General features: G+C 38.6%; 1 protein-coding gene across 2 annotated transcripts in view; it reads right to left on the bottom strand.

Moving 5' to 3' along the window:
- Positions 1 to 12,939, bottom strand: part of LOC107676763 (WW domain-containing adapter protein with coiled-coil-like) — a 40,357-nt gene that overhangs the window by 12,137 nt on the left and 15,281 nt on the right. For both annotated transcript variants that reach the window (XM_016471445.1, XM_016471444.1), the window contains exons 5-7: positions 9,489 to 9,604; positions 7,764 to 7,879; positions 1,004 to 1,255 (exon numbers count right to left, since the gene is read on the bottom strand). In XM_016471445.1, the coding sequence (XP_016326931.1) occupies positions 1,004 to 1,255; positions 7,764 to 7,879; positions 9,489 to 9,604 (484 nt within the window). The remainder of the gene's footprint in view (positions 1 to 1,003; positions 1,256 to 7,763; positions 7,880 to 9,488; positions 9,605 to 12,939) is intronic.

Raw genomic sequence — 12,939 nt, forward strand, 5'->3', positions numbered from 1 at the left:
CGGTGTGATGACATCATTACGCCAGATCTGGGTCAGCGCCGCCACATGCTCGCGTCATGGTACTGTCGTGAAGGCGCGCAAAAAAGTATTCTCGTAGCTTCGTAACTTTACAGTTGAAACACTGATGTCACACGGACTACTTTGTCGATCATCTTGGTACTTTTCTGGACCTTGAACGTGGTAGTTACCTTGCTGTCTATGGGAGGGTCAGAGAGCCCTCATATTTCATCAAAAATATCTTAAATTGTGTTCCGAAGATGAACGAAGGTCCTACGGGTTTCGAACAACACGAGGGTGAGTAATTAATGACAGAATTTTCATTTTTGGTTGAACTAACCTTTTAAGCAAAGCACTTCACCACAGCCTAAACAAGAGGAAACGTTCCCTGCAACTAGCTTGAATACAATATTAATGCACTTAAAGAATGATGCAGCAGCCCTAGCACTGGATCATTCAAACTTTTGCATTTCACTGTTTACACACATCTGCCATATGCAGTGGTGCAAGACCAGACCAGCCAAAATCCATTCAGACGTTCTGGATGGCACATCTCGTTCACCCTGGTTCTGGCTAAGAGAATCAGTTTGCAACTATGCATCATAGTTTGCAAATGCGGCCAATAATTGAAAGTGAGAAGCAATGAAACGCTCACAAATGGCAATTCACACAGACCATGTTCAGGAAGCAGCAAAGCTATGATTCATGCCTGAGATGTGAAGTTTAGAGAGGAAAAGCTGACGCAAGCCCAGCATGCACAAGTACATAAGCAATTATATCCCCGCTTGAGTGGTACAAGAAACCCAACTAGAATAAAGCTGCAAACCGAATGCTTGCTAACACCACATTGAAGTTATAGTGGTGTAGTAAAGTTCAGAGGTGGTAACTGCCATTACCGCAGAAGAGCAAGCAAGGATTTAACCTCAGGATCCTCAAGTGCGACTGTCCCTGTAATGTTTTGGATAAAAACGTCTGGTAACCATGGTCCAAGATTCAAAACACTTACCTTCATTGATCTTGGCCATGTCTACACTGGCGTTGTTAAGCTGCAGGGCCGTTTGCAGAGTGGGGAGGAGCTGACGTAAGAGGGAGGGGTCTTGGAGAAGAGTGGGCGGGGCCGGAGACTGCATCACCGGAGAAACTGGAACTGTAGAGCCTGAGGCGGTGCTGGCAGAGTTGGCCACACTTAAGCCAGACACAGCAGCAGAGGAAGAGGAGGGTGTGAGTGAGGAAGGCTTCTCTGTGGCAATCGAAGACTCTGTTTATAGGGGTGAAAAAGTCAAAGAAAAAAAATCACTAAGAGAGTTTAACAATGTTTAGTGACAGTAGTGGGGGGAAAAAAACAGCTTATTGAAAGTGTCTCAGCAACGATTTCAGATTTTGCCTAAAGATTCATCCAAATCATCTACAGCCAAAATTTCACCTGAAAAAAATCTCAAAGATCTTACAGAGACAGTCTGTTCAAAAACTGGAAATGAGAGCATGTTCATATGACATGCATTCAGAATAAGCAGAGCTTCACTTTAGCACCTAGAGTGAAACACATGATGAGTGTACAAATGGAGCAGTTAAACTGTACGAATTTTCATTGTTTAATAGCTGCTGCAGACGTCAGGATCTAAAAATAGCCCACAATTCCCAAGGCTGGCAACGTGGAGAGACACTACTGAACATTTCTTAACAGGTGCCCTAAGAGCAAGCGCGCTGAGCAGCTAGAACAACAATTTAGAGACCGCGCGTACAGTTCCTCATCATGAAAACACAGCATGCGTGGTACTTAAGGATATAAAATCAGGCCATTACAGGCTTATCTCTGCAAATCTGATTTTTTTATTCTGTGATGCATAATTCATATTGAAATATTTTCAATTAGAGAAACAATCTCTATATTTTTTAACACGGCTGTTAGTTTTTGTAGAGACAAGGGACATTCTTTTCTCATAAAATACACAATTTCAGTACAACCGTATAATTCCTTGTAGGGGTGTAACCATCCATAGATATGGATCGATATATCGATTAAATGTCTAATGATACGATGCCACACGTAAAATATTGATATCTGTAATATAAATAGGCACCTTATTTTGACACTGTCCACATTTTCACCAATGTCCGTCTATGTATCACCGCCAATGCGTGCATTCTCGTTTAAACTCACGTGTCGGGACGATAAGACTGCCTGAAGGGCGAGCATAAAAAACGCTCTGGATAGTTGACGGAACTGTCGAGCGCTTGTGAGTTTTCAGCGTGCAGTGACACGCGCACACATCCAAAGCGCACGCATACAGATAGACGCATCGACAGTGCGCTAATACCTAATTGAGCTGTCTTCCTCTCTTCGGCCTATGTCTTAACGTAAACAATTGAGAAAGAAAACGGATGAGTATCAGTATTTTGGATCCGTGCTTTCCTTCTTAAAGTGAAAGTAGACTAACAGAAAACTTCTGTCAAAGAAAAATCTCACTGATTTTGACTGAACAACTTTTATAAGGATTAATCTATATTTAATCTATACAGTGAAGACTATGCAGTATTTTACATTTGATTATTACATTTCTGTACCTGAACATTTCTTTTAGATCTACGTGAAAAACCTGAAAAGCACTGTTTATTTAATTTGTGTGTGTTATACTGTATTTATTTTCTGCTATTGCTTGTAATTTGGTTATCTGTAGAAAAAGTTTTTAGCACTGAGCCCATAGTAGCAGCCAAAAAAAGTCTCAAAGTTTTAACAGCTTTATTTTTAAATGTTTATTTCTACATGAATGTATTTTTTCCTACAACTGGAGTACCTCGTTTGTGTTGTTTCCTAACGAGGATTTACATTATTTTATACATTTCATATTTTAGCACAGAAGCCTGAAAGACTGTTGTCATATCTTAAGATTACTGATCTTGTGTGTGGCTTAAATTCTTTTTTTTCAATTATTTATTTTTCTCTATTATTTAAAAAAAAAAAGTGTAGTCCTATTTTTTGATAAATTTAAGATAAATGTTCATGTTATGTGTTTTGGTTGCATTTGTGAGTTAATAAAAATGAAGATGGTTGTTTAAAATAGGTATATAATATAATAATGTCGATATATCGATCGATATTCTCCTGTATCGAAATCGTATCGTAACAACTTTATTCAACAATTAGTCTCCTCCGCGTCACCCTGGCGCCATTTTGAAGAGTATCCACTTAACATAACCAGCATATGCTATTCTGTGTCAGCTGCATCACACGGATACGTTGTTTTGAATTGTACTGGTCATTTTTTTTTGCCATTTTGACAGTCTGGCCAGAACATATTTCCTTAAGGAAAACCATCCACACTATTACACCACCTTTCACAAAACCTCTTCTTCAAGCACTTCTCCCCATTCACAACACTGTGTGCATTAAACGTTGAATGATTACAATTCTAGACAGAAGACCAGCAAAATTATGGACTGCCCTCAGGGTTCCCACATTTTTTAACAAATGAATTGCTTTCCAGTCATTTGTAATTATTAGATAATGACTTTTAAGAATCACTCAAATCCCTTCAACAATTCACTAATCAATCATTCCCACCAGTCTGTGTTCTGGTTTGGCTCATTCAATGGATAGAAAGACTCAATACTAAATAGGGCTGTCAAAATGGCTGAAAAACTAAATTATAATTAATTAAATTATATTCTAATTTAAAATGCAAAATTTCAGTTATGGTGAAGAATAACTTTTGGCTTCTCTTCTGAGGCCACAAGAGGGCACATCGAGCAAAATATTACTAACGCACGTTTATTGAAAGCATAAGATAATGACTCTGTGAAAAAAGTGCATAATGTTTAAAATAATGTTTGTAATCCAATTATAATTAAGTTGCTTAAACAACTATAAACAAAACAGCATCATGTATGTATGCATAGTTTAATACAAAGGGCGGAAAGCCAATCACACAGAGTACATTTTTCATTTAAAAACATGAGTTGCAGTGGGATGGGGGAAAAAACCCGCCATATATACGTTTTTTTCAAAGTTAAATTTGCATTAATTTTACATGGCTTTCTAAACATGCGGCTCCTTTGTGCGAGATGCAAGTGCAACAGTAATAGATGTCCCTCTAGAAAATGTGTTCTGTGTGAACGGCTTGGTTTCAGTTTTGATGTAAACTAGATCTTCTCCGCATTGATGTTCTTTTTTCCGCAATATTTTTAATGAACAACGCAGCAGCGCCGCATCTAGTGGCTTCAACTGGATAGGCTAAGAAAAACATTATAATGCAACGACACTTACGTCGTCATCGCATCTCGTGCGCCACTGATAAGGCGCATCCTTTACGCACATCTAAAATTCGAATGCAACGTTTTTGCATTCGAATGTGGATTTTTATTTTAAATTCGATGAATATTCGAAATTCAAAATTTTTTTTGGACAGCCCTACTGTTCTAATGAAGAAGAAAAAGTAGGTTAATCTCGGATGGCCTGAAGGTGAGTAAATTAATAGCAAATTAAAATTTCTCGAAATTCGAATTTTTTTTGGACAGCCCTAATACTAAGTCACACAAAATCATACATTTTGGCTTGGCAATTTTTACTTCACCAAGAGTGATATCTAAGGGTGTACTCACACTAGGCGTTCTGAACCGTGCCAGAGCGTGTTTGACCCCCAGAGCGCGGTTCGTTTCACTAGTGTGATCGCCCCATGTCGCATGTAGTGTGAGCGCTAAATGCGCCGGAGCACGGAACAGATACTATTTTGTGCACTACTGTCATCATTACGACCGCAAACATATGCTATTACTACTACTACACTACACTTTTCAATTAATTTAATTTAATCAAGTATATTTACGTTTATAATGGGTCTGGTTCTCACCTTATTGATGAATTGGAATTGTAGTCTGTGATTTAAAGCTGCAAAATCTGTCATTAACGTCAGCTGCCTCCGTAATAATTCTCTGATACTTACAAGTGAAAATTAAGGCACGGCATAAATTACAAATTTATTAGGTAGAATATTAGCGAAAGTGGGTTTCTCCGTTATCTCGCACATGACGTAAGCATGCCCCGGCCCGGAAAGTTTGGTGCAAGTGTGAGTGCAGGCCAGTGGGGGAGTGGGGAGGGGGTATAATCGCACTCGGGTTCAGTTCAAGGCAACCGTGCCTAGTGTGAGTACACCCTAAGTGATGAAATACTTTAGAACAGAGCATACCAACAAAATATATTATTTAATATATACATTTTCATGACTCAAGGAAGTTAACATTTTTTTCCAGGCCTGGAAAAATAATTTTAAAACTCCCTGATATTCTGAGGTTTTCCATGACAGTGGAAAACCTGTGCCTTAAACCCTTCGACTGCCTTGATACTGTCAAGCATTGAAAACTGTACTCAAAGAGAAGTAAACTGCTGTGATGACTGGAAAATAAATGAAGAAAAATAGAAGCATGCAGAACAGGAGTGTTTAAAGAGCATTAACACGTCATGCTGCATAAGGCAAAGACTTGCTACTGCCTCCTACCAGCATGGACAAGCAGACCCCGACACTGCTTACGTGGGTGGTGTGGATAAGCAGAAGTTTGATACATAAAAACATTCCAAAAGCTCTAAATGTTGTCATTCTATAAATACAAAACCAATCTGTGATGGTCTGTGAAAAAAAGGCTATGTGGCTCGATTAAACAGAATGTCAGTAATGACTCTGCAATTGCAAACCAAGTGACATGATGAACTTTTCCTCTCACTAATATGTGACCCTGGACCACAAAACCAGTCATAAGGGTCAATTTCTCGAAATTGAGATTTATACATCATCTGAAAGCTGAATAAATAAGCTTTCCATTGGTGTATGGTTTGTTAGGATAGGACAATATTTGGCCGAGATACAACTATTTGAAAATCTGGAATCTGAGGGCGCAAAAAAATCTAAATATTGAGAAAATCGCCTTTAAAGTTGTCCAAATTAAGTTCTTATCAATGCATATTACTAATCATAAATGAAGTTTTAATATATTTACAGTAGGAACTTTACAAAATATCTTCATGGAACATGATCTTTACTTAATATCCTAATGATTTTTGGCATAAAAGAAAAATCAATAATTTTGACCCATACCATGTATTTTTGGCTATTGCTACAAATATTCCCCAGCGACTTAAGACTGGTTTTGTGGTCCGGGGTCACATATAGATCACAAATGTGTCCAGAATCATCTGCTACAGGAATATTTGTAACTCTGTGTGTCTACCTAAAAAATAGATCCCTTTCTAGTTTTTAAACTTTTTCAGGCCGGGAAAATCACATTATCTGTATTTGGTTAGCCATGACAGGTCAACTAAAGTATAACTAAGGATCTACAGCTTGCAGAGGTCAATTTTACAGCATCCCAGCCTGGTCATTAAGGTTAAAAAGAGGCCATGAAATGGAAAATCAATGTATCTGATATTTTTAATTAACACCGTGTCTACACCAGACGCGAGCGGCAAAATACAGTACAACCCATTATAATCAGTGACGCTGTCTACACTGGATGCGGCGCAAAGCGACACATAGGGATGGGTATCATTTACATTTTATCGATACTGATACAGATACTGCTTATCGATACCATTTAGTGCAAAAAGATATGATGTGAAAAGTTGTTGAAAATTTCAAGTTATTTTATTACTGCTGAATTTTAGCAACTGTATTAAAGTTCTTCAGTCAAGAGCAGCGAGTTATTTTTCTCTGCGTTTTATTTTATTAACATTAAAGGAATAGTTCATCCAATAATTAATATTGTCATCATTTACTGACTCTCAAGTTGTTTTAAACCTGAATGAGTTTCTTTCTTCTGTTGAACATAAAAGTTAGTGAGTAAATAATGACAGAATTGTAATTTTTGGGTGAACTATCCTTTTAAATGACAATCGGCAGCATGTTTAATACTGTTGCTTTAAGAGCTGCACGCATCTGTTTTTACTGTTTACTTTCACTTTAGACAAATTAAATTAACTAACTAACTGTGTGTATATGTAAACCTTGTGTGTTTTTGAGAGTATAAGTGTAATCAGTCGCTAACTAAGATAACCAAGTAATCGGGTGCTGTTTGACCGGCCTTTTAGTGTACGCACGCTACAGGTGTACGTGCTCTAATTAAAGCGCACGTCAGAACAGCACGCAAATGAAACGTTTAACCAGCAAGGTTTTAAAGCACACACAAATAATGTACTTTTGTAATTGCGAATAAGTGCAGTGTCTCGTGAGTGTAACTACCACTGAATCAACATTTGATGTGAATGTGTTGCGCAAGTTGCAGTCCCATCCCTAGCGACACGACAAATTTCCGACAAAACATGATGCCTTGTTCTATTTATGATGTACTGACACAAAGTTAAAATGATTTGCAACGGTCGCTTTGTCGTGTGAAGTCGAGAGCAAGAGATGCCTCGTCATATTTTCTGCATTTAGCTTTTGAATGACCAGCACCTGCCTGGGTCTGTGTGACTTCATCTATGGCTCTTCCCTTTCCCAAACTGATCCATCTCCCATTCTAAGTTACGCCCTTTGGCTGTTTACAGTTTTATTTCTTTTCTTTTTCTGCTGATGGCCCGCGCCCTCCCTGCAATACTCGTACATCCCCCCCCTGGCGGGCGCGCCCCACACTGTGAGAACCACTGCCTTAAGACTACCATGATCAAGAGAATGCTGGTCCTAATGATGCTTTATACCTTAAGACTACCCCAATAAACTGGACTGCACTCACTTAACCTTTACACAGCTAAATAATGTGTGTTTTCAGGCGTTGATACTTACTAGTGCTGGAGAAGCTGGCGGGCGCAGCTTGCATGGCTTCACGCCTGTAGTCCCTGTCTTTAGGGAAGCTATTGACCACTGTAGCCATCTTGGTTGCCTCCTTCTGCCTTTGCTCTCTGAAACAGGAAGGCGTTCACAAATGGTACTGGCATTCACAAGACAACAAAACCACATCAGCTTTACACACATAATGGGCACAGCAGAAAAAAGCCTCAAAAAGAATCTAGCTGTCTCAACTTTCCGCAAGTCACTCGATAAGTGGAATTAGGCCTATTTTATTTTGCATTTGGAGCACAATTTAATTTCAGCGCACAGATTAATGGTTCCAGCTTTCATTATGTATCATTAACTATATCGTGATATGACAGTGTGATTATCAAATCACAAAGACTGCGATTTCATTACATATGCATTCAAAGTGTAGCACTGCACTGTGTGAGCAACTCATGACCCTGTGTTTTCAGTGTCTCAGAACAGCTTGGTTTGCAGTCAATGCTGTTCCATCTCTGCATGTTCGGTGAGTTTGTGGTCACTTAACATACATTTGGGAATGCAACATGATTAGGGTGGCCATAAGTGCCATTTATACGGGACACGTCCTGGCCAGGATTTATATATTGCCTAAAACATCCAAAGCAGTTTGACCAATAACATGCCGGTATTGTACATAAGCGACCAATCGTGGCGCATGAGAAGGTGATATCTAGGGAACAATCAAAGCGATGCAAATACGCACACGTGTCATTATATACATACACCGATCATTGTATGACACCAAAGTACTGCGTGAGAGACTCGAATGCATAAGGAGCCGTCTGCTCTGCTCTATATAGCTCTTGTGAATGTCATACAACGATGGATCTGCACAGTGCAAACAGCCAAAACCTGGATATTTTAGGCAATATAGAAATCCTGGCAAGGACGCTTCCCGTAAAATGGCCCGTACGTCACCCTAAACATGATTTCAAAAAATGTAATGAGAAGTACTTATAAACCAGCTGTTGTCAACAAAATAAACTTTAAGGGTTTTTTAAGAGCTTGTTTTCCTCCAAAATAAAAGTTTGATGGTTTGAAAAACAATAGTAGTAGTAGTAGTAGTTATTTATTTTTATTGCCATGTCAGAATCTAAGGCTATCTCAAAAAATGAGAAGGAATAATAGAGTTGCACTTATATATTGCAATATTTTTCAAATCAAAATACGATAAAAATGTTGTAACCTAAAATAAATAAATAAATATTTTTACATTTTTGCGAACTTATTTTACAGTGAAATACTAGAATAATAATTTCTCATTTGATTAATATTTTTATTTAAAAATACTAACAATTCTGATAATAATTAATATTTTATAGTAATTGTAAAATAAATCACAAATTTTGTCAATTTGTGCAGTTCATCAAACAAGCACAGCAAATGTGGAGCTTTGAAAGGTCATAAATGGTCTTTGATTAAAGCTCACTGTCAGTGTGAAAGCTCAACCCGTGATGCAGTTTCCATCGCACTACTGCTTCGCTAAAGTGCTGCAAGATATGTGAAACAGGCCTAAGACTGCAAAATACTATTTCTGCAGAAAGCAAGAAGATGCTAAAAAGAATTTTCCTCTTATTGCTGGGAATGTTTCTTCTGTGGAAACACACTAGATTAAACTTTCCACCTGCATTGATCACTATAATTAAGTACAATCTGAGTCTGAGCCCAGGGGTGAAAGCATGCGTTTAATACCTCTCCAGCCACTCTTTGGGTTTCTCCCACTGAGACACCTCAGTCCTGCAGTTGTAGTAGTACTTCTTCCCTGAAGAACTGATGTGTTCAGACCAATCATCTGCCGGCTCATATGGCTGAATAAAAGGAAAACAACAGGTGTGAGCACCAGGAACGCTGACATCATTTAAAGAGACAGGAGCTGTTAAAGGCATGAGAGAGGAAGAGGTAGAGGAAGGAAGATAAAAAGGAGAGGGGTAGGGCAACAACAAAAGGAAAGACCTGAAAGGGAGAAAAAAAGGAAGACAATCCAGGTGTTTGTTGTTTTTCTTTTGACATAAGGAAAGGCTACACAGAGCAACAGCATGAGGAAGTTAAAATGTAGAATAAGACTTGGAAGAAAAGAGAAGGAATGGGAGCATTAGAGAGACAGACAGATGGAGCGGGCAAGGGAGAGAGAGAGAAAGCTGAATCCTGATGCAAGCGTGTGTAATATTTGATGAGGTGAATCTCTGCGCATCGCCCCTGCAGGACGCTTCTTTAATCTGCCTGAGTCCACCCTCCACCTACTAGCAGTCTGACTGTCAAAGCGTCACACCTCCACACCAAACAGTACTGATCATTAAAGCTGACGTGTACAATTTCTGTGACGCTAGCATCACCATCTGGAATTGCAAAAATAATGACCATTTTCTTGGACGCTTCCTTTGTCGGCCAAAGGGTCACAGTACGGTTGGTTAGCATGGCCTAGTTAACTCCTAAAATCTTTCTCTCTTTGATAGTCATTCAAAATAAGACATGTAGTCTGACTTAATTTTTGTTAGCAACGCATTTATCAAGGGCCAGTACCAGAATGTTAATGGGTATTTCTATCCAGTTGTTACAGACTATTAAATCAGTTGGAACAAACGCAGAGTCCCAGCCCAAACTAACAGCAACAGACAGACGGACAGATTGATAAAGTATAACAAGTATAAATAGTGACTAAACATGACCCATTAAAGGGGTCATATGATGCGGTTTCAATTTTTCCTTTCTCTTTGAAGTGTTACAAGCTCTTGGTGCATAAAGTGGAGTCCAGCCCGGGGTCGTCACATGTGGTTGTTGCAAGCCCGCCGGCCGCGCCGTTCTCAAGCCCACCCGCCACCGCTCACTCTAGACCGCCGGCCTCCGCTCACTCAAGCCCGCCATGTGTGACGCCGTGTGTTTTGTTGTGAAAGCGAAACTACTTTGTTTGGCCTTTCAAAAGAGGACATGACTAGAAATCAGTGGTTAAGTTGTATTTACAACACTGTTCCAGAACAGTTCAACCCAAATATTCAGATGTGTGCAGCACATTAAGTTCTCATTCAGACACAAGTTTACGTTAAAAACACACGAGTTACAAAAACAGTCGGTTATGTCTGTGAAGGTACTGGGAACAGCTGGGAAATAAATGGCATGTTTATTCATGTTTATTTTAGATCTGTGTGGCAGCAGCAATATACAATAAATAAATCCACTGCTGTCTTGACTTTAAATAGTGTTCTGTGCTCATCTGTGCAGCCAAAGACAGAGCAGTTAGCATGTTTTGCTCAAACTTTCACCATGGCATTAGAACTGGTACACTGTTGTTGCTAGTGAAATCAAAATGACGGCGCCGTGGGTGGAAACTTAAGATTAAGGGGCGGTAATATTATAATGAGATCCCTTTGCAATGCCACTAGGAGAGCGAAATCAGACTTGCTCGTTTTCTCAGATGCTTGCAGAAAAAGGCTTACCAAAACAAAGTTTCCTTGGTTGGTAGTAGGGATGTAACGGTATGAAAATTTCTTATCACGATTATAGTGACCAAAATGATCACGGTTATCAGTATTATCACGGTATTGTTAAAATGTGCTGGAAATATTCAAAAAGTACTGACACACAAATCATTTCACCAAGTTTTGTTTTACATTTAAAATCAACAAACAACAAATAAAATGAGTTTTTGTTTGCATAACTAAAACAATAACATTGCCAATGATGTCCGGATTTTAAATGACAACATGACTGACAACAGTTTATCTAATAGCATGTTCAAATATCTAATGTAAATGTCAAATATCTAATTTGACTCGTTCTTCCCACTGGTCGCTCTTTTGCGACTAACTCTCTCAGTTGGTCACACCAGCACATGATTTGGTCACAATATTTTTATTTTTAGGGATTAATCAATGCATGCTGATGAACTTTTATCATAGTTTATAGTTATATGAAAACGAAAGTGGTTAACATTCAAACCCTTCTTTTTCATCAGTATTATTTGTGATTTAAAGGTTGTGAACGGGAGTTTCCTGTCATGTTATAAGCCAGGCTTCAGGTGCTTTCACTTTCGAATTCGCGATCTTGGTGTCACGTTTTACAAGAAAAGATAATTGTCTGATTTGCTTACATACATCTATACATATTTCACTTTTTAAGACTAAAACAAAAAATGGATTCATTGTTATTCTTAATTAAAAAGCATAACAACAATAAAACATTAAGATACAATGACAAACTAGCTTACAAAACGTTTATTAACAAAAACGAATAAGATGAGGCATGGCATACACGGGGCTCTATGCTAGTGCTGGGCGGTATACCGGTTCATACCGAATAACGATGTTTATTTTTGTTATGATATGAATTTTTTAAATACCGCAATCCCGGTATGTCGCTTAAACAACGTTCGGAACGCGACACTGTTTGAAAGGGGTTTCTCTTTTGAAAGGCTGTTTGCACTGTTGCGCTGTGGTGAGGGAACTAAGCGTATGCTGTATGTTACTAAGTGTGAAAGTTCCGAAACTGAAGCTGTAGAACTAATAGAACGTGATGACACAGAAGAACTCATCCACAATATTTTTTTTTATTTTTATTTTATAAGCTTTTTAAAAATTCTACATAAAACCATAGAATAAGAACAAGTAGAATAAGAAGAATGAGTTACTAATCAAATGAAATCAGTATTAAAATTAATTTGTACATCGGTAGCACAGAAGAACACAAAAGTGGCTTGTAGGTGTATTTTCAGACATTTAATGAGGATCAGAAGTGGCATGAGCGATCTCACATTTATAATCAACGAAGCTCTCTGCATTGCACAATGAATCTTTTATTTACACCGTCTACACTTTGCTTATGAAAGGATTCCTGAGATATGTCTGTGATACATTACTCAACGCTGCAAAAACACGTAGAAACCTTTGAAGCTCCCCTCTTTACTTTAGCATGAAAACCATCCATCCTTTCCTCAATATCCGCATCATTTTTGCTGCACGCACCTTCACGTTTGTGCTGACGCCGCGAGTATAAACCAGGCTCTACACTCTATAAGCGCTGCGCATTTTAAACGAGTAGTGCGGTTTCGTTATGCTTTCAGTTTCGTTTGCCGTTTGATGTTTCTCACATGCAACAGATATGCAGCGCTTATGAGTTAAACAATGCGGTGGTCGCGCCAGTGCGACCGCAC

This window comes from Sinocyclocheilus anshuiensis, unplaced genomic scaffold (genome assembly GCF_001515605.1).
Source record: "Sinocyclocheilus anshuiensis isolate Anshui unplaced genomic scaffold, SAMN03320099.WGS_v1.1 scaffold576, whole genome shotgun sequence".
NCBI classification, from domain to species: domain Eukaryota; kingdom Metazoa; phylum Chordata; class Actinopteri; order Cypriniformes; family Cyprinidae; genus Sinocyclocheilus; species Sinocyclocheilus anshuiensis.